The following is a 20136-nucleotide window of genomic DNA, read 5'->3' on the forward strand; positions in this document are numbered from 1 at the left end:
GAAGAAAGAGGTCAGATATTTCCTCCATTTGAGGTAGGACTGCTAAATTGTCAACACCAAAAAAAAAAAAATTAGGTTTTTGGTTATATTATATGCGTAGGCCCCACCACATTTTGAGCAATACTCATGCAATCAAGAATTGATTGAAAGTTCATTTCAAAGTTCAAAGTTCATAAAAAAAAAACCCAAACAAACAAACAAAAAAAACCAAACGGGTATTTTCAAAGTGAATATCGAAATCACCAACAATTATTAACAATTATTGCCCTATCCTGCCTAGTACACATCATAAAGTCTAAAATTTCTTGCAGAAACTAGAGTAAGGGCCTGAATCTTATCAATTTTTTTTTTTTCAATTTATTGTATGCTGCTTGGTTTGATATTCAGAAAGTAAATACTTCATCTTCAAAACAAATGCCTGATGTCTTCATGGCAACTTTCTGGATGGACCCAAATTCTCCTTAAATAATACCTGGGCAGGCTGAGACATGCTTAAGAGGTAATAATTGGTTGTAACTATTTTGAGGGAGGGAAGAGACTGTAATTCCTGTGCTTCTTTCTTCTTTATGGTCACCAAGTGATCCATTGCTTTGCACCATGCCTCCACTGATAAGGGGTGCTCTTCCAAAGCTGGTACTGCTCACATACAGGACACATGTAGCTTTAGTGGCTTCTGCTGTTTACATGATAAGTGACCACACACTCTGTTACTCATCTCTCTGCACTCTTATAAATGTATAAATCTATACCCTTGTTTTGTATATTCATTATAAAATTAACTTAAAAAATTAAATGCTACTAAATGTATCATTATTAAAATTAAGTAACATGTAATAATGATCATGATGCAATTTTTTCAACCCTCTGTCAAAGTGATGGACATGAAAGTAACACAATCTGTGATGTAGAGCCGTGTAAATGACTACATGTGCAAATGAGTAAAAGTGCAGAAAGGTAGACAGGCAGGTACGCCATCCAATTATTTATTTCTCTCACAGATAATGATAATTGATTCTTGTTGTTGTTGTTGTTGTTGTTGTTCTTCTTCTTATTGTTATCATCATCATCATCATCATCAGAGCATTTGATTTATTGATTGTAAAGAGTATTTAATATTTAATAATTGCTTTTAAGTGACCTATTCCATCTTTTAATCCAGGAATTTTATTTTATGATGCATTTCTATTAATCTAATATATTTGCAAGACAATGATTAATATTTAGTTACTAATTATTTGTATTTTTACTTTTATTATGATCTCTTGGAAACAGCAGCTGGTCTTCTATGTAGTTAGTCATTTCACTACCAAACCTTATTTATTTGAACCAGAAAGTATCACAGAATAGTTGGTCATTTCACTACCAAAACTTATTTATTTGAACCAGAAACTATCACAGAATAGTACCTAAAATGTATTAATAGATGTTCTATGTTAGAAGAAATACCAGTACTTGAGTATTTTTCTCTCTTACAGACATTATTGTTATAATTTAAAATTTTCTGGTAGGCTACCTTTGTGCGCATCATTATTTTTTTAATTAACAACATAATTACCTGAGGCATTGTTTTAGGCTACACTGTTGGATAACCAATCTTCTTTGACTGGCATTATGATTATGAGAGTAACACTGTGCTGATGACATGGCTTGTTCATCATTACCTGAATACTACATAATTACGATGGCTCAGTTTTGTTCTAGTTCACTGAAACATTTAACATTAAAAAGAAAAAAACAAATTACAAGACCAAAAATAGGTGAACATGTTTCTGCAAGTAATGTAATTAAGACCAAATTATGCAATGGCCATGAATAATATCAATTTATTAAAAAATTGTAATTTGCATGGTCTTTGTCATTCACATTATACAATTCTTCCATCATTAGGGCTTTCATTTAGTAGTCCAACGTTATGTGGAGGCCACAGCTGGAAAATAAACAGAAAAACAACTAGCAAGAGAGTCTGTTGCCATATGAGGACAATCTGTCTTACAACCATTTGCAAAGCTCCCTCCCTACAACCAGCTATTTGGCACAGAGAGAACACTGGCTATTCAGTTAGTGGTTTCCATTAGGTGAGCTGACCTGCTTCTATGATTATAGGCAGTGCATGACAGATGAGAATGATTCTGCTGCAACATGCCATTTCTATCTTATTAACCTGTGCTACACTGAAGTAATAATTTCTATTTATTTAAAAACTACACTTTCCTGTTCAGTGGGACAGTAAAAAAAATATAGAGACATTGTGAAATGCAGTAAAGGATAAGGAAGGAATGAATCACTTTCTACCTTTAAACAAACACGCCCTCGAATCAGAGCATAGGGAATGGAACCATAACTCCTGGAATCTGTGGAATTCTGCAGGTTATCTCCTTCAAGCCACACGTGGCCTCTTGGTACCTATATAAGCCCAAAAACAATGACATTGTTGCATTTCTCCATCCAGAACCATTACAGTAGACATCAGAAACCTTTTCATAAAGAGACAAAAATGAGGATAATTCCATTCCAGCTATATGAGGGTGCTAAATGTCTGATTTTATAAGGAATTGTTTGGTTTTATCAAGTTTCACCCCTCTGTGTTTTAGTTCCTGTGTCACGTATCACCATGCATTCTGTTTATATCTTACTTCTGTTCCCATGGTCATGTCTGCCATGTGCCTTTTTTCATTTTTTTCTCACTCACTTGTTTTCTCACTCACTGTCCATTTTTGGATTCAAGGGTCTAGTTCTTGTTAAATTACATGTTCTTAGTTTTGTCATTTATTGTGGCTATCCCTGTGTACTGTTACCGTTGTTCATTATCTCCATGTATTGCCTCGTTTTTGTCCATGTTTTATTTTATTTCTCTTGTTTCTGTTTTATCCTTTTTTGTACCATGTATTCTGAATTCACTTCAGTGCCTCAAGCTAATATGAATTCAGACAGACTCCTACTTATGAATTTGGCCTGAAATATCACTTGTTTCTGCACAAGGGTCTGATCTCAAATCTATACATTTATACTCTAAATTGGCATATTTATTATCATTATAAGGTCATCATAAGTCAGACTTCTAAAATAATGAGTGAGAAAAAGGATGGAACCTGTCTTATTATGAAATAAATTATTATGCCAAGTCAAGAAAACATATTATTTAATTGGGTGTTTCAGCACTTTTGTCTGGTATGGAAAGAATGGAAGCCAATGTAACAAATGAGAATACTGATCAATGAGCAGAAAAACAACAAACAAGCAAAAAAAAAAAAAGGTTAATTCACAATAGGCATGACTTGACCAACATCTAAACTCCAAAACAACTAGTAGCTTAGTGTTCCAACATTCACAAGCAGCAACTGCTATCACAATTTGAGATTCGCAAGGTACAATACATAAACGACGGCAAGGGGAGCCAGGACGACAGGTCACAGGGGAGGTATCATCATCCCCACACCCTGAACTTGGGAACCAAGACCCAATGTGTCATGGCCTAACCATCACTGTGTTACGATTAGGAATGAGGCAAGAGGTAGAACGCAAATACAGGAGGCGGTTTATTAAATGAGGGAAATACGAACATGAAGGGCAAAACAAACACAGGCAAAGGGGTAACACTGAGGGTAAAATAATACACGACCGGAATAAACAGAAAAGCAATGGCGACGACAGTACAACGAGCATAAGGTAAACCTGACGGAAGGAACGTAACTTACCACAGTAACCAACAACATGGGAAACCAAGCACAGGGCTTAAATAACCAAGACAATCAAGCACTAGGTGAACATGAACAGTGAGAACCAAAATAAGGAGTGGAATGAAGGAACAGCCGAGGGGCGGAGAAAACGAAACCAAGAAACGGAACAACCAGGAAGCAAAAGGAAAACAGACATAACAGGGAAACTATGGAAACAGGGATATCAGGAGGGTGGCCATTCATGACACACTGAAATATGTGAACAGCTCCAGGCCACTTTACCACTAACAGTCCTGATCGTGACGGACCCCCTGAAAGGGGCAATTTCATCCAACTGCCTCTATACAGGGAAGGCATTGTCAGGAAAGACAAGACTGTAAGATTGGACAGACCAACCTGTGCACCACCTGGATTGATTACAAGAACCCCCTCACTAATGTTGACAAGGGAAGGTGGCTGCCCATAATAAGCTAAGGAGGAGATATAAGACTGAGCAGGTCAAGATACCACCAGCAACAGAAACCTGAGGATGATATGGAGAAATCCTACAAAGGCGATTTTCCGTCTGTAGGATTCCAAGGTACTTGTAGCTGTCCTCAACTTCTGCTATATTACCTTCCACTAGTACAATCCCCTCAGTTCTGGCTACCTTCCCTCTCCTTGTAACCATCTCCTTGTAACCATCATTCTAATGTTGTTGCCGTATATCCTGGTGAAATGGATTAGTGAGTTCAAGTCTTGTTCACTTATTGCATACAGCTTGATGTCATCCATGTACAGGAGGAGGCTGATGGTTGTTCCATTCCATAGCCACTACTGGTGATGATTTCAGTGAGGGGATATGCAAGCCTAGGTTTGTCCTCCACAGCTCCACAATAACCACTTGGGATGGCTGTTGTGCGAGTTCTCCTTCTCATGGGAGAACATCTTGTTTATTCTACTAGTTACTACTCTTGTGTACATCTTCAGGCAGTCTCCAAGGGTTTAATTATGGACAGCTTGTTGTACTTCTCAGGTACCTTCATCACTTCTCTCTATGTTGCCCTTATGTTGGCCTCCAACCTTCTTCTCGAAGTAGGATACTGCTCCTTGATGATATTCATCTTGTTGCCAAGCATCGCAAATATACCAGCTGGTTGGTCTCAGTGATGGTCACAGTATTGATCATCCATAGTGCTGCATTCACATCTCCAAGCAGCCTTTCATGTGCTTAATTTGGTCTTGGTAGTCTACTACGACTGGTCTCCATCTTAGCCAAGTTCATTGTATATTGGTTGGCAATTTTGGGGTGTGGAAATGATGATATCTCCCATCTAACCTGTTGTTCTGGCATGGGGATGTTGGAGGACTAAGATACTAGTTATTTCAGTGTTAGTTTAGATGTCTACATCTGTAGTACTGGACCCGAAACACTGAGATTTGAAAACCATGTTAGGCTGTTAACCTACAAATAGTAATGTCTATAAGAGTAATAACTAAACACACTAGTTTTAAAATTTAATAATAAATTAAGGCAACAGATATGCATTATACAAAGACAGTATTGTTCCCTTATAAACCCAGTTACCAAAAAGGTTGCATCTTTAAGCTTCAATAATAAGTTTACAGAAATCGAACTTTGAAGCTTTAGTAACTGTTTCCCCTACACATGTCTTTGCAGATTCACAGCAGTACCAGATCACTCAGTTAAGCCCCATTCACATGCTTTATATTTTGAACAAGAATCTTTTGCACCTGTCAAGTTCTTGTTTTTTTTCCATCTTACAGACTTTGGTTCTAAAGACCTGTATCACTCTCCCACCCAACCCCCCTCCCTCAATCGCCAGTTCTACACAACTGGCACTAACAGTAACTGCTTGCACAGATATTAAGAACAAGTAGCACATGGAGAGATGATGACCACAGTAGTACTAAAAAGCAACAACAGCTGTTTTAGTTAAAGTCGAAACAGTATCTAAAAAGGTAATATTTGGGAAAAAATTGGCATTTATTGTGCTAAAGGTAAACAATATATCCTGCATCAAAGTCTATGCTTGTGAAATTCAAATGTTTTGATGCAGAGAGGTTGGATTTTCTAAACAATTGCATAGTATAAAAACAACATTGACCCAGGCAGGAATCTTTTTCTGAGAACAGACAACTTGCTGTATGTTACATAACGTTTGATGAAGTCTAGATGAGGTATTAGTACTTACATAAGTATGGGTTTTAAAGCTGTCGGATGGCCCACTGATGCACACTTTGTCTCCTTCCAGTCCAATCACCCTTTTACAAATATTCATCTTTGGATCAAATGGGCTTTTAGCTATTACAATGTCCCCTCTGCAATATATAACACATGATGTATTTAATGAACAGTCGAGAAATATTGGAATATTTCAGCATTAAATCTAAACAAAACATTTTTTCAGTGTTCAGAGCCATTTAAAAATAGTTTTAAATTTATTTGTACAATTCTTGGTTTTAGATTTACGGACAGCACAAAACCTCACAAGCTTCCACATGCACAATTTTCAGTTCAGTAAATGAATTAAATAATTAAAACAGTGAACAGAAAAAAACAGTGTAGGAATGTCGTGATTATTACACGAATTACTGACAAGTATTTTAATGTACTTTTTTAAACTAGAATATTTTACTATAAATATAAATTTAATATAAATTGACTAGCTCCAATTAAGCTACCTGTATTAGCTCCACCACTAAGTGTTGTCTAATGCCTTAATTAAAAGCAGCTCTCTTAGTTACAAGATTGAGATCTGTAGATTATATGGGACATTATCTCAAATAAAAACCCTGTCAGACAATGAGGCAATTTTTTTTCCTTAGTAAAAGAATAAGTATTTAATTGAAATGGAGTACCAATGCACAGATGGAACAAATGTAAGCTGAATGTCCACAGAGCCCATATAATGTGTGAAGATCTGCTGAAACATATCACTGCCCACACCATTAAATGGAGCATGAAGCAGTGAAGTATGTGATACCATGAAAACTATAAAATATATAAGCAATATGCTGTTATTCAAGTTTCTCCATAAACACTGATTAGCACAACTGTAATGTCCCTACATTAGTAGGCATATTAGAGTTTCTAGCAGCATTTTGCAATCTTGAAATTATGTCCCATGGACGTCTTTGGGAGATCATTTATTAAGCCTTAATTCTTAAGCCTTATTGATACGTTCTTATTTACCTCTTATTTAATCATGAATGTAATCTCAGAATGACTAAAAATCCTTTACAGGAGAGTCCTGGTCAAGGTAGCAGTGGTACATAACACAATCTATTCCCATACAGACACATAGCAAAAAACCTAAATGTATTATAAAATCTTGATTCATATAAAATGTTGACAAACATCTACTTGCTGCAAAATACCTTTAAATAAATTAAATGGAATAACATTCTGAAGTATTAAATTTGAATTTAGAAAATACAATTGGACAGAGCATCATTACTTAAAGCTTGTGTTTCCTATAATATAATCTCAGTTTAATTTATTTTATCCTCACTTTTTTAACAATTGCAAAATATCAGGCTTAAATGTCAAGCAACTGTCTAATACTAAACTGCGATAGTTGAAACACTATTTTTGATGTAAGGTGGCATCCTCCAAATGTGTTTTCCTTTAATTCATAAATAAAATTAGTTTGGTCAACATTTGAAAATGTAGAAGTTTCAAACAGTAAAATCTACATTGTACACTGTTAAAAAGCATAAGCATAAGAATAAAAACATGCACTCTGACTTAATGACAAAACAGTAAATATATATAGTTAAAAGAAGTCCTACAATTGATCCCTGAGGTACACCCTTTAGCACCATTAAATATGAAGATATAAATCCTTCAACAGCATAGAATTTGATTCAATATGTGGTGGTAACTGTCTGGTTGGGGGAGAGGGGAGCATGTGGTATTAAAAAGCTTCTTAGCAATTGGATCACAAGTGCACAGCACTGTTTACACGTCATATACCTGACCACTTGTATTCAGATTTCATTACTGCCCATGTTACTGCTGTGTCGGGAATGCATCCGGACACAATAGGATTTACACTTCAAAAATATGTGGTCAAATGCATCTATGACCCCCTCTGGAAGTTTCAGTGATCTGATCACAATGTGTCTTAGTGGTCACTTACACTTGAACTTAGTGTTTGTGATGCATTAGCTGCATGCTAATATAGTTCTCCCACAGCAGTATATTGGCTGATGTTCTCCTCCACCTCTCATACATCTCTCTCTTCATTAGCTAACATTATGCCTATCTCTTCCTGACCCTCCCTGCTACAGCTGCATTAGTTGATGCATGGAAATTTTGAAACAAATTAACTGGATAGGTAATTACACTAGTAGGACACAGCTTTCCCATGTGTTTTCTAACTGTTTTGCATTTTCTAACAGTTTCTAACTGTTTTGCTAATATCTCTGGTCCAGAATATTGCACCTCCTCAAGATGTGCCCTTTTGATTCTTAGAAATTATAATGTAATATCTGGATTGAGGGGGCAGAATTCAGTGTCAGACTTCAAGAACTAACATTATCAACTTACACTAGCAGTTGATACTGACTAGCAGCTAAGTAGAGCATGCTAAGCTCGACAACCTAGCTGTATTCTAATGTTGGCTAAGATATTCTAGCAAGCTATATTCCTTACGCGTCCTAATAACTAATTTGAAGAGTTAGGTCTTTGCAACTGATAGCATTGTGTTAAAAACATAGACATGTCACAGTTAATTGAATGTATCAGTTTTTGATAAACTTGAGCAAAGGTGTTCATGATATTTGTGATATCCAGATTGATTTTGCTAGCATCTTCTCTGTGCCAACTACAATGCTTCCTCCTGCATGTTTTTATTTTATTTATTATTATTATTAGTTACATTTATATGGAGTCTTTCTGAAACTCATGGATCCTTTACAGATATTAGCATTTTACAATCACTCACATTTTTTATATTGATTTTTTATATAGTGTGTGCATAGAGAGGAAGTGTGCATATTCACGGGTCCCATGCCAATGAGTTTGTGAAAAAGTGAGTGAGTGAAAGAGAGTGAGAGAGAGGTAAGGAGGGGTTGAGCAAATTAATGTACTGTGCACAGATCTACAATCAAATAAGATTTTACCCATCTTACATATTAAAAATAAATTTTGGTTTTCACAAAGTTTATTGCCTCAGTTTTTTTAGATCCTTTTGTCAGATGTTTATATGGTATAGTGAAATACAATTATAAGCATATCATAAGTGTTTTATTTAACTTTTTATTGACAAATATATCCAGTTTAAGCAAATATTTAATATTTAGTGTTGATAGTGTTTTTTTTAATTTTTTTTAAGATTTCGGCAATTCGCCTTGGCATGTTGGATATCAGCCTCTGGGAAAAATCTTGACTGATGGCAACCTATTCATGCCTAATCAGTGCTTGGAGTTGATCATAGTTTCTGTGTTTTTGTTCGTCCACCCTCTTTCTGAGGATTGACCACAGGTTCTCAATGGGACTGAGATCTGGAAAGTTTCCTGTCCATGGACCCAAAATTTCAATGTCTTGTTCACCGAGCCACCTGGTTATCACTTTTACCTTGTGACATGGTGCTCCGTCATGCTGGAAAAAGCATTGTTCATCACCAAGAAGTTAAGCTTGGAGGACGTTTTGATACAATTCCTTATTCATGGCAGTGTTCTTAGGCAAAATTTTGACCAAACCCACTCCCTTGTATGAGAAGCAACCCCACACATGAATGGTCTCATGCCTCATTGTTGGCATGACACAGCACTCATGGTAGAGCTCACCTTTTCTTCTCTGGACAATAATTTTCCAGATGTACCAAACAGTCTGAAGGGGGCTTAATCAGAGAAAATAACTTTACCCCAGTCCTCTGCAGTCCAATCCCTATACATCTTGCAGATTGTCAGTCTGTCCTTGATGTTTTTCTTGGAGGGAAGTGGTTTCTTTGCTGCCCTTCTTGACACCAAGCCATCCTGCAGTTTCGCCTCACTGTACGTGCAGATGCATTCACACCTGCCTTCTGCCATTCCTGAGAAAACTCTGCACTGGTGGTGACCCGATCCCATAGCTGCATCCTCTTTAGGAGACGGTCCTGGTACTTGCTTGATTTGCTTTCCTTCTTCACTGCAATTGAAGCTCTGTCCTTGAAGTTCTTGATGATTGGATAAAGGGTTGATTTAGGTGCTATTTTACAAGCAGCAATGTCCTTGCCTGTGAAGCCCTTTTGATGCAATGCAATGATGACTGCATGTGTTTCCTTGGAGGTATCCATGGTTAACAGAAGAAAACTTCAGGCACCACCACCCTTATAAAGCAACCAGTCTGCTCTTCTAATCAGCATGACACGAGTGATATCAGCTGCCTTGTCCTCATTAACAATTTGCCATTTTGTGGCAAGGTTGAAATGCAGTGGCTGGAATGCAGTAATTTTTTTGTGATTAAGTTAATTTTCATGGCAAGGAATGGTTTTGCAATTAATTGCAATTCATCTGATCTCTCTTCACAATCTAGAGTTAATGCAAATTGCCACCGTAACAAATGATGAAGCAAACTTTGTGAAAACCAAAATTTGTGCTAGTCTCAAAACGTTTGCCCACGACTGTACAGTGTTCTACCAGATATATCTCAAACCAGAAAACAGTTCTGTCAAGTAATGAAATGCCAATAAGTGTAGTTTTCAGAACTGCATGATGCATGGTATCAAAAGCCTTTGATAAAGCAATAATTCAATTCAAAATGTATTTGAATAGCACTTTTTGTTACAACAACTGATCTCACAAAGCAACTCTGCAGAAGTCGATTTACAGAGAATCTGGGTCCAGGCCCCTAGTGACCAAGCAAAAGTTGACAGCAAGACAATAAGTCAACTGTTACATCACTACATTAGTAACATATTAGTTTCCAAAAGCATTTAGCATGGAAAGAGTCAAGGAATACTTCTCTAGCAGCTACTGGAAGGAACCTTTAAAATGTACAACAAAGGCTTAGAAGGTTAATCCACCCCCTCTGGTCAATACCAGGTGGCAAACACACACAAAGGAATAAAAGTTCCTCTTTTGTACTAAAGTTATAAGAATACTAAGTTAAGAAATGACAAATGAAACAATGAATAAAGAAGCTAAATGATCATTAGGTAGAAGTATTCAGATCAATCAGTGTAGACCATTGAGGAGTAATAAAATAGCTGCATAATGTTCTTTAAGAGAGTCAGTTGACATGTATTACTTTGTCACTTTTATTGTTTTGTTGTTCTAAAACTTGATTGCTTCTCAAAAAATATTTACTGCTGAGAGCTACTTAGAGCTGAGTTTGGAATCTCCTCCTTTAAATAAAGGAAAAACAGATCTGAAGAATTTGCCAGATCTGAAGAATTTGATGTGTAGCTATTGAAAGATTAAAAATATAAAATTAAAGGTTCCATAATAACTTCTGCGGCTAAATGGATATAAATGATCAGGGTCTGCTCATATAGTAATATCAAAAATCTTGACAGTCATATAAACAGTGCTGTGAAAAGGTATGTGCACCCTGTCTTAATTCCTGAATTTTGGCACATTTTACATTATTTATTTAGTCTTTTATTAAAGTATGCTGTAGTAGTATACAGCCAAAATCTGGCAGGAAAATGTATTTGGTGTCCGAGGTATCAATTATGCAATCTTCATATGTGAAAAGGTGTTTGCCACTCATCTGATAATGCACCCAAATTGAAGAGTTCATTAGTATCAGTGATCAGTAATCCGTGTGTGTTTCAGTTAACAACCAGCCTTAATTTAGGTCAGCCCTGTCCAATCAAAATCTATCTTGTCAGCCTGCATGTTGTCTAGCAGAGAAGACGTTCCTGATGACCTCAAATGCTGCAGATGCATATAAATCTGAAAAAGATTACAAAGCCATTCAGAAGTATCTACGGCTCCCTTTCCAGAAGTGGATGTCCTGCTGAAATCTCCCTAAACGGAAGGTGTCATGTTCGCGGACCGGAGCTTCTCCTGTTTCCCTGGCTTCATAATCTCTTCTGTGTGTTTCAGTCCTTAGTTAAGTTTTCTCCACGTCCTCGTTTGTTTTCACTGCCCATCATTGCTTTCACCTGCTCCTTGTTTTTAGTCTTGTTAGCTTTGTATATTTAAAATGTATCACTGCATCTTAGGTTTGTTGGTCATTTCTAATTTCATTTCTATGTATTTTTGATGCTCTGACTCTACCTCACTTATGATTACTCTGTAATCATTCTTGGTGTTTCAAGTTAAGTTACTCTCTCCATTTACTACTGTTATTCTCCTGTTAGTGTTATCTTTTGTTTGGTTCCCACATGCTTTTTCTTGGTATTCTAGTTTATGTTGTCTTCATTGGTATTGCCTTCCCGATTAATGTTCGTTAAGTTGATTCTGATCTCCTGTCTGCTATACGTTATTTCTGTCTACTCTCCTAAGTTTCTTTCCTGAGCCATAATCCCACATCGTAGTCTAGTCTCTTTCCTCATCACTTTGCTCCCTTTAGGTTTTCCTCTTCCTTGTTTTTTTTTTTACCCTTTTTCTTTGAGTGTTATGCTTCCTTGTTATCTCATAGGTTTCCCTTTAATACTTAGTCTCCTTATTTATCCAGTGCTCATCATAATCCTGAATTGGCCTCTTATCTTTTTGGTTTATTTCTGGTGTTTCTGTTATTAAACTAGTCATTTCTTTACATTGTCCTATTTATCATTTTTGCTGTCTTCCCCTGTTTTGGATTCTGCTCATTCTCAAGTCCAAGTCGCTGGTACTTTGCATGTGTGTTCGCCCCCCACCTCACTCCCGTTACAGAATAATTTTATGTATAAAATTATTGCTAACCAAGTAGAAACTAAATGCTTGTCCCAATTTCACCAAGAAACCTATATGAAACTCATGAGTTCAGGAACAATGGATTTTGCACAGACAAAGCTAAAGTGGCACTTATTGACTGACACATGCCTATTATGTCGGGTGAAAATCTAACACTGCTTTTCAAGGTAAAAACCTCAAAGCATGGTGGTGGAAATATGATGGTTTTTATCTGGACCTGAATGCCTAGTTATTATTTAGGGAACTAAGAAGTTATTTCTGTGGGGTGTAGATTGGGTGTTTCTGAGGGGTGTGGATTGGGTATTTTCTGAATAAATACATAAAATGTCTACTACATTGTTGTTTTTGGTTTGCTCAGGATACCCATTATTCAATATTCGATCTTGGTTTAAGATGCAATGTCATTCAGTTTTTGAAATGCCAAGACCGTTTCATAGCCCTATAATTTAGGAACAGGAATCTGTTTAAAATAGAATTGCTTGTGTTGTAGTAATCATCAGTATAAATATTTTCTGTTTGACAAACACTATAAGTTTTAAATTACCCAGAATACTTAGAAGTTCCTTAGAAAGATAATAAACACCATCATCTTCCCATGAACAAACTTACTTTTCTATTCTATACAGATGTCGGCTGACGCGTTCAGAAAAAACCACATCACGGTTTGTGATGGTGGGTTCCATGGAAGGTCCTGAACACTGAAAAGAAAGGAAAAATTTTACAAATAATTTAAGTTTTAGCTTGAAAATGAAGTCAAAATCTCATTGTTGAACTAATAAGATAATGTCAAGTTAAAGAAACAAAAAACATATTTTATGACACTTACTGTCACAAACTCGCCTACATACTCAAAGGCACAATGCGCTATACAGCCATACTGGATGGTGTAGCCAATAAAGCCCAGGGATTTCCCCACCAGACTATGCAGCATCTCAGCAGCAGGGAACAATTCTGCAGAGGAATACAGAGCTGGCACATATGACTTTTTAACTAGTCACTCACTAACTGTAACAATTTTCTTTCTTCTGCATGCTAAGTTCTGTTCATTTTCTATTAAGTAACATTTTCATTACGCTTTGCTGTATCCGAACTACCCCCCCCCCCCCAAAAAAAAAACCTTTCTTATTCTTATTTCTTATTCTTCTTATTCCCTTTTTGTATATATACCCAAATGCTACAGCTCTTGGTACTGTTCTGGATAGCCAGAGAAAAACTTTGTAAAACCTAATACTGCATAACATATGTAATGGGACTGTGTTACAGCTGTGAACCATAGCCATAATTAACAATAACACTGTCTTTGGTGTTTCATTCTCAGGACGTCATCAATGACAGTCCAGTCTACACCTGAACAAACAGGTGAAACTGCTATAGGCAGTTAGCTCATCATTGCCATGGCAGCAGAACGCCAAGTTCCTTTTGTTTGTCCTCAACACACACTACTGGTGCATACTACTGACTTTTTGTTATCACACACGATTGTCTTTTATTGACCGTTATCACACACTATTGCAGAAAAACACAGGTCAGGTAGAATGGCATGCACCACTTTCAGATGTTATATCCACCACAGAGAGTAACACACTGATATGGCAGTTTTAAATCCACAGATTAGCAAATGAATGTAATAAAGAAAAGATCGCAAATTCCACATTTCCCTTCATTTCATCCTCCAAACTCAAACCAAAGTCCTGCTACCTTGGGAATCAGTCTCCAACACAGAGGGATCAAACCCTCCCTTCCTCATCACACAGCATTTTGCAGCCAGAGCAAGTGTGAGGTGTCCAAATTTTAATATTTATTTTCTTTTTTGTCAAACTTCAAGTTGTACACTTGAAATATGCCTCTACAGTTTTCCTTTATACTCTGCCTTCTGCTCGTCTCACTTGCTCTATTTATCTCATATGTGCAGTCGCTCTCACTATGTCTAGGGTGACCACATTTTGGTTTTCAAAACACAGGATGGATGATGGCGAGTGGGAGGCCACTTTTAACAAATTTATTTTCTAAACTTACTCACATTACAAGTAACAATTGCATTCAGAGATTATCTGGCCAGATAATCTTATTCCTCTCTATTCAGCTATTATATAGAAATAATAATAAAAACCCCTGAAATTAAAAGTAAAAATATTTATTTTCTTGGTCATAGAATAATCAGTTGCTTTGTGTGGGAATCTTGACTAATACAGATTTCCACACAAACTGGCCAATTCATAATTTTTCATAATTTTGTCAGCTTTGTTTTTAATGTAGTTTATTAGACTTAGTCATTTGAGTGTAAGGAGACTGATTTATGTAAATGTTTTTGTCACATACATGCTGTACACAGTAGTCTTACCACTGGTTGCGTGAAGGGCCTGATCAACCTGAATACATGATTGACCACCTGTGGCACATAAGAAAGTGGGACCTGTAAAGAATGGTCAAAGAAATTCAGAAACAGCTGCACAGTTTATGGTGACTGTAGAAAACAAATGTAAACATGAAAGGAAAGCCATTTTAGGCGTTTTAGAAATTCTGTCCGGACACATTTTAGGTCCCAAAAAGAGGACATGTCTAGCAAAAAGAGGATTTAACTATGTCCTCCTGGTAACATTCAGTCACATTGATTATCAGCGCAGATATCAATGATTGTGGATGTCCTGAGCAGCTTTCCAATCAGCCCATCAGCAGCACTGCTATTGCTATCAGGCATTGGTAAGGATTAGGGACTTAACATAATAAGATTACATGGCCAGTGAGTAATATGAAGAGACGGTCTATATGCAACCACCTGGTTTTCCATTGGCAAACTGTGTGTGCATGTGTTTGACAGGGTGAGCAAGTCAGATGCTTAGAACAAAAGTGGATCTTTCCTAAACAAAACTCTCTTGTGTATTCAGAACAAACAACTACCATCAGTCCCATTATTTCCTGAGCATTACTAAAATGAAATATGCCTTATAACTGGATAATTAACATCAATAAATTAATTAATTACACATAAAATGTATATATTTTCCACACAATGAGAAGTAACAATGGCCTTGTTCACAGAACCATCTGTGGCCCTCATTCCCACTGAAGCCAAAATGCAACAGAAGGGAAAGGGAAAGATTTGCAGAGTGCCAAAAATCAGATGAGCTTGCATCAAACCACTGCTTTGAACATGTTAAGATGTTACAAAAAAGAACATCCCAAAACCAGTTAATCAAATCCCATAAATCCCAACATATTTTCAGTACCAACATAAACTTCTTTCTGAATCCTTCCATTTTATTTTTAAACTGTACTGAAATTACTTTTTTTTTTCCTTTGGACAGGTATTGCTTTATGGTTTGCATAAGACCTACATTAAGTCATGTTAATCTGTTAATCTATTCTACTATGTCAAAAACATTATATGTGAGACAAAAATATTGCCCCTTGGATATTTGTTAGTGTCTGGAAAAGACACTTAGAGGGGACTTTTTTAAAACCATGATTTTCTTTCATATGTATTAACCCTTTAGGAGTGCCTACATGGAAAACTTGATAGTGATAGCTGTAGTCCTGTTACAGCAGGGTGGATGAAACAGTAAAGACATTGTAAGCTGCTAAATGAAACAGATGACTATTGCTTTCACATCAAACTCATTGCTATTGAATACCCATTTGAATACTCCTATGTGTTAATTACCATGGGGTTAAAATAGGATGTGGGATGTACTATACTGAGCATAGAGTAGGGCGTGGGTTGAACCAGCCTGGAGACAGTCTAATAGGAAGTGGAGATCAAGAGCAATTATCAGGGGAGCCAAAAAGATACGGAGAACCCAGACCAAAAAGATTCACTTCTGGCTTTTCTCTACTGCACCTCAAAATTAAACATGAGACAGACAGGTTTCAGGGTTGTGTGGGACATGTACATGGGAGCCAAGCAGTGTTAAATAAGATAACACTTTCCAGAGCACCCAGATGGCAGCAGGATAGGGAGGCAAGTGGAAGAAAAAGCCCCATTCTAGCCTCGATCTGGGTGGCAGAAGGCAGCTCTTGGCAGCTCATAATTTGGTAACAGGTCTTTTTCTGCAAGAAACTCTACAGCCAAAATGACGTTATACAAAAGTTTTGATTTTGAAATAAAGGAGTGAAGAATACCAACTACAGATCAAAACTCCTCACATCCGAGGCTATTACTTTCAACACAAGAGAAACAGTGTTGATGGCAATCTAACTTCCCTCCTGGCTAATGTCCCTATATTCTTAACCCCTGAGCATAGTAACACAGAAGGAAATCAAAACAACCTGTTCAGGAAACCTGTGACATGTTTTGATTCTTTGAGAATTACAGGGGACCACCAGATACATGCTGATAAAGCTGCCAAAACATAAATAATATGGGTTTCCATTTTATCTTGGGCTTAATATGGGCTTCCATTTTATCAGACAAAGGATCCCTATATTTAACACAACACATATTTTAGGGCATGATGTATAAAGATCTGAATAAAAGTATATGTAATAAAGAACAGCATTTTACCACAAGTTACAATGAGGAAGAACTTAGACAAAGTTTAAATGTTTTGGGGGGTACAGCATAAAGTAATTTATAAAATTTAAATTTATGTGCAAGACATGGGCATAGATTGCTACCTCAGCAGTCTCTAACATGTTAAACAATTAAGAAAAAAAAAATCTGAAGACTTGTTCTGTTCATGCATAACATGCAAGATGCAGAGTTTTAAAAAGCTGGCCTCAAATGTTTTGAGTATGGGATATACAAGTATTGGAAAATGAAGAAGAAGGGGAAAAAACCTAGTTAAAAAAACAGCAACTAAACAGTAGCTAAAGCTAGTTTCTGATGAGGGGATGGAGGTAACTGTTTCGAATTCTCCAATGCTACAGGAGTAGGTAATCTCTCTCTCTCTCTCATATATATATATATATATATATATATATATATATATATATATATATATATATATATATATATATATACTGTTTTAGACATAGACTTGTCTTCGACGATATCAAGTTAGGTAAATAGCCACATACTCTTAGGTTTTCAGTGCAATGAAGAACAATTCGTTAGCTAGACAGCTGGCTGGCTAGAAAGTTATGTTAGCTAGATCTGCTTTTTGAATAGCTAAATAGCGGAGACCTGTCTATCTGATATACAGAGAAAGAACGGTTATGATACCGCGTTATTATTTACTAACTGAAACTCTAGCAACGGTATAATATTTCAACGGTAAACTCACCTTACACTTGTTAAAATAGCTATGCTAGCTATTATGTTTTATATACCTCTTGCGCCTTTGAACTCGTATAGCTACGTAGTCGGCATGCAGTGCGTGATAGTCGGATTGGCACAGAGAATTCAGTCTCATCTCTGATTGGACGGTTATATATTGCATCATCTGTTTTCTTCCGTCTGTAGGAAAAGGCATGGCGGCCCACATGAACAGCATGGAAAAGCTGTACAATTTATCAAGCAATAACGCCACCAGCTTTCAGAAAAAAACACGCAGCAAACTAGTCTCTATTCCTGGAACAAGACCGTCTGTTCAAAATGGGCAGCTTATTGTTTCAACTGGCGTGACCTCACTCGACTATGTCATAGGTTAGTTACTGCAGTATAGTATCACCCGTTACTGTCAGTTAGACTCATACCAATAGCAAGCAACAGCCAGCTAGCTAGCAAATTCCCTGTAAAAAAGGCAGATTTCAGGGTTAAATGTTTATGAATCTTGCTATAAGTAAATATTTTTGTATTCGCCTTACGCAATTTCTGTGTTTCTAAACTTCATGTTGCTGAATTCAGGCGTTCAGAATTTCTTGTTATACCGCTAAATGTATCTTGCTAATCTAGTTAGCAACAATAGTTAAGACGAGCAGAAGTATATATTCTAGCTAGCTAAAATTAATAACCAAAATTACATGTATTTCCAACAGCTTTGAAGTTTGGAATGCTAACACTTACAAAATAAATAGACATAGATTTTCCCTGAGACAAACATAAGCTTGGCCTATGTGGTAAACTGAGTGTTGAACTAAAGATATCTTGCGGTTAACTAATTTATTAGTCGGGTATATGTTATAGTAATGCACAACGTTAGCAATGCGTTTGTAGTGTTTTTTCATATGCAAAAAGTAACGTTAACTGTAGAGTTTTACTTGTGTTTCTTCTGACTTAGCGTTTGGCATGAAAGCTAAATAGACTTACCATTTTCATGAAAGCAATAGCGTATGTTTTGCACTATACCAAATATGTTTAATGAAAATTACCATTCATAATCTGGACAAATAAGGCAATACCCAATTAAGTAAAATTCTGGTTTTCATCCTGCCTATACTACCGCAAGCTTTCTTTATTTTGGTACCAGACAAAAGTGGTGGGCTTCGGGAATTAGCATTTTCCTGTTATGAGGGACATATCTTGTTTTTTTTCCTTTAGAAATATTAAAAACTGGTCTTATCATAAGCACATTAATAATACTTTTTCATGACATGTTAGTTGCTAATTGCTTTTCTTTCTTGCTAAGGAGGAGGCCTAGCAGTGGGAACCCTATTGCTCATAGGTAAGATCATTAATCTAATAGTGGAAAGTTTGGAAATGTTTATGCCCAGCTCATGCTGCAGAAAAAGAATACCCTGTCTCAGTAGTTCTCATAATTAAATACCTGGAGTGCAAAATCAAAGTGCCAAATAGAATTTGGATCACATTCTACAGTGTCTGTTGCATGGTGTGTATAACTTACTGGCAGTTTCTAGCCTGTGAGTATCATTCTTATGCTTGCAGAGGCAATTGGTTCACTTGCCCTGCTTAACACTGAGGTTGCTCTCACACTGAACAAATCAAATTTATTCCTAACTGTGTTGCTGGACATTCTCTTGCGAGATGGCTTTGGATACATGCACATCATCGGGACAAGACTAGGACCTCTAGAAAACCGGACTAGACATTAATTGCTTGGTTTGTTTTTTTTCCATTTTTTATTTATTTTTCCTCTTAAAATTGTTACTATTATGGTGACTGTTGTCAACCAGTGGAGGATGCCCCCCCTGCCCTTTGAGTCTTGGTTCCTTCCAAGGTTTCTTCCTCATGCTCTAGGGAGTTTTTCCTTCTGTTGTAAAAAGTGCTATATAAATAAATTTGATTTGATTAATGAAAGACCCTTATTAAAGTGCAGACTGCTATAATGCAGTTAGGCTGTTTTAAAATGAAAGCAATTTATGTTAATAAATATAACGACATAGATATTAGGGTGAAGATTGATATGTTGTGCTGATATATTAAAATGCTGTTTCACTTGTATTGAAAATTTTTAGTTTTATGATTAGGAAGGGTCGCCTCTCTGCACGTTTTAAAATGATTTTTAATAACATCTCAGCCAAATCCTCTAAAGTTTTTTTGACATGACCTTTTGTTAGTTTGGGTAGATTGAATACAAATGTGTATTGTGATTATACACTCACCGTCCAACATGGGGGTCCAATATGTAAGCAGCCAGTCACATGGCAACAATATTTAGGCAGGTAGACATGGTCAAGATGACCTGCTGAAGTTCAACCTGAGCATCAGAATGGGGAACAAAGGTGATTTATGTGACTTTGAAAATGTTAAGGTTGTTGGTCCTAGATGGGCTGGTCTGTGTATTTCAGA

At 36.6% G+C, this 20136-nt stretch overlaps 2 protein-coding genes across 7 annotated transcripts in view; one reads left to right on the plus strand and one right to left on the minus strand.

Annotated features, from left to right (window-relative positions):
• Positions 1-1805: 1805 nt before the first annotated feature.
• immp1l (inner mitochondrial membrane peptidase subunit 1) lies at positions 1806-17823 on the minus strand. Of its 5 annotated transcripts, none has more exons than XM_027011160.2 (7): positions 17732-17823; positions 14851-14898; positions 13336-13460; positions 13119-13207; positions 5873-5999; positions 2293-2403; positions 1806-1927 (listed from the first exon to the last, which is right to left on the minus strand). In XM_027011160.2, exons 3-7 carry the CDS (start codon positions 13438-13440, stop codon positions 1865-1867), a joined length of 495 nt encoding a protein of 164 aa, XP_026866961.1. In that variant the 5' UTR covers positions 13441-13460; positions 14851-14898; positions 17732-17823; the 3' UTR covers positions 1806-1864. The 5 variants fall into 5 exon arrangements, with proteins under 5 accessions (XP_026866961.1, XP_026866963.1, XP_026866960.1 ...); XM_027011162.2 differs by having other exon boundaries at positions 14829-14898; XM_027011159.2 differs by having other exon boundaries at positions 14851-14922.
• elp4 (elongator acetyltransferase complex subunit 4) overlaps positions 17340-20136 on the plus strand; it is a 39154-nt gene continuing 36357 nt past the window's right edge. The window contains exons 1-3 of one of the 2 annotated variants that reach the window (XM_035532034.1): positions 17340-17381; positions 17911-18093; positions 19016-19051. In XM_035532034.1, the coding sequence (XP_035387927.1) occupies positions 17919-18093; positions 19016-19051 (211 nt within the window). In that variant the 5' untranslated portion in view covers positions 17340-17381; positions 17911-17918. The remainder of the gene's footprint in view (positions 17382-17910; positions 18094-19015; positions 19052-20136) is intronic. The other variant, XM_035532039.1, reaches the window with a different exon arrangement.

This window comes from Electrophorus electricus, chromosome 1 (genome assembly GCF_013358815.1).
Source record: "Electrophorus electricus isolate fEleEle1 chromosome 1, fEleEle1.pri, whole genome shotgun sequence".
Classification (NCBI taxonomy): domain Eukaryota; kingdom Metazoa; phylum Chordata; class Actinopteri; order Gymnotiformes; family Gymnotidae; genus Electrophorus; species Electrophorus electricus.

Bases quoted from the DNA above. Each gene is read 5' to 3' on its own strand.
- immp1l (XM_027011160.2), bottom strand. From the start codon at position 13,440: ATGCTGCATAGTCTGGTGGGGAAATCCCTGGGCTTTATTGGCTACACC. The intron at 6,000-13,118 runs GTAAGTTTGTTC...TATATATTGCAG, and splicing joins CATCTGTATAGAATAGAAAA to AGGGGACATTGTAATAGCTA. The intron at 2,404-5,872 runs GTAAGTACTAAT...GGGCTTATATAG, and splicing joins GCTTTAAAACCCATACTTAT to GTACCAAGAGGCCACGTGTG.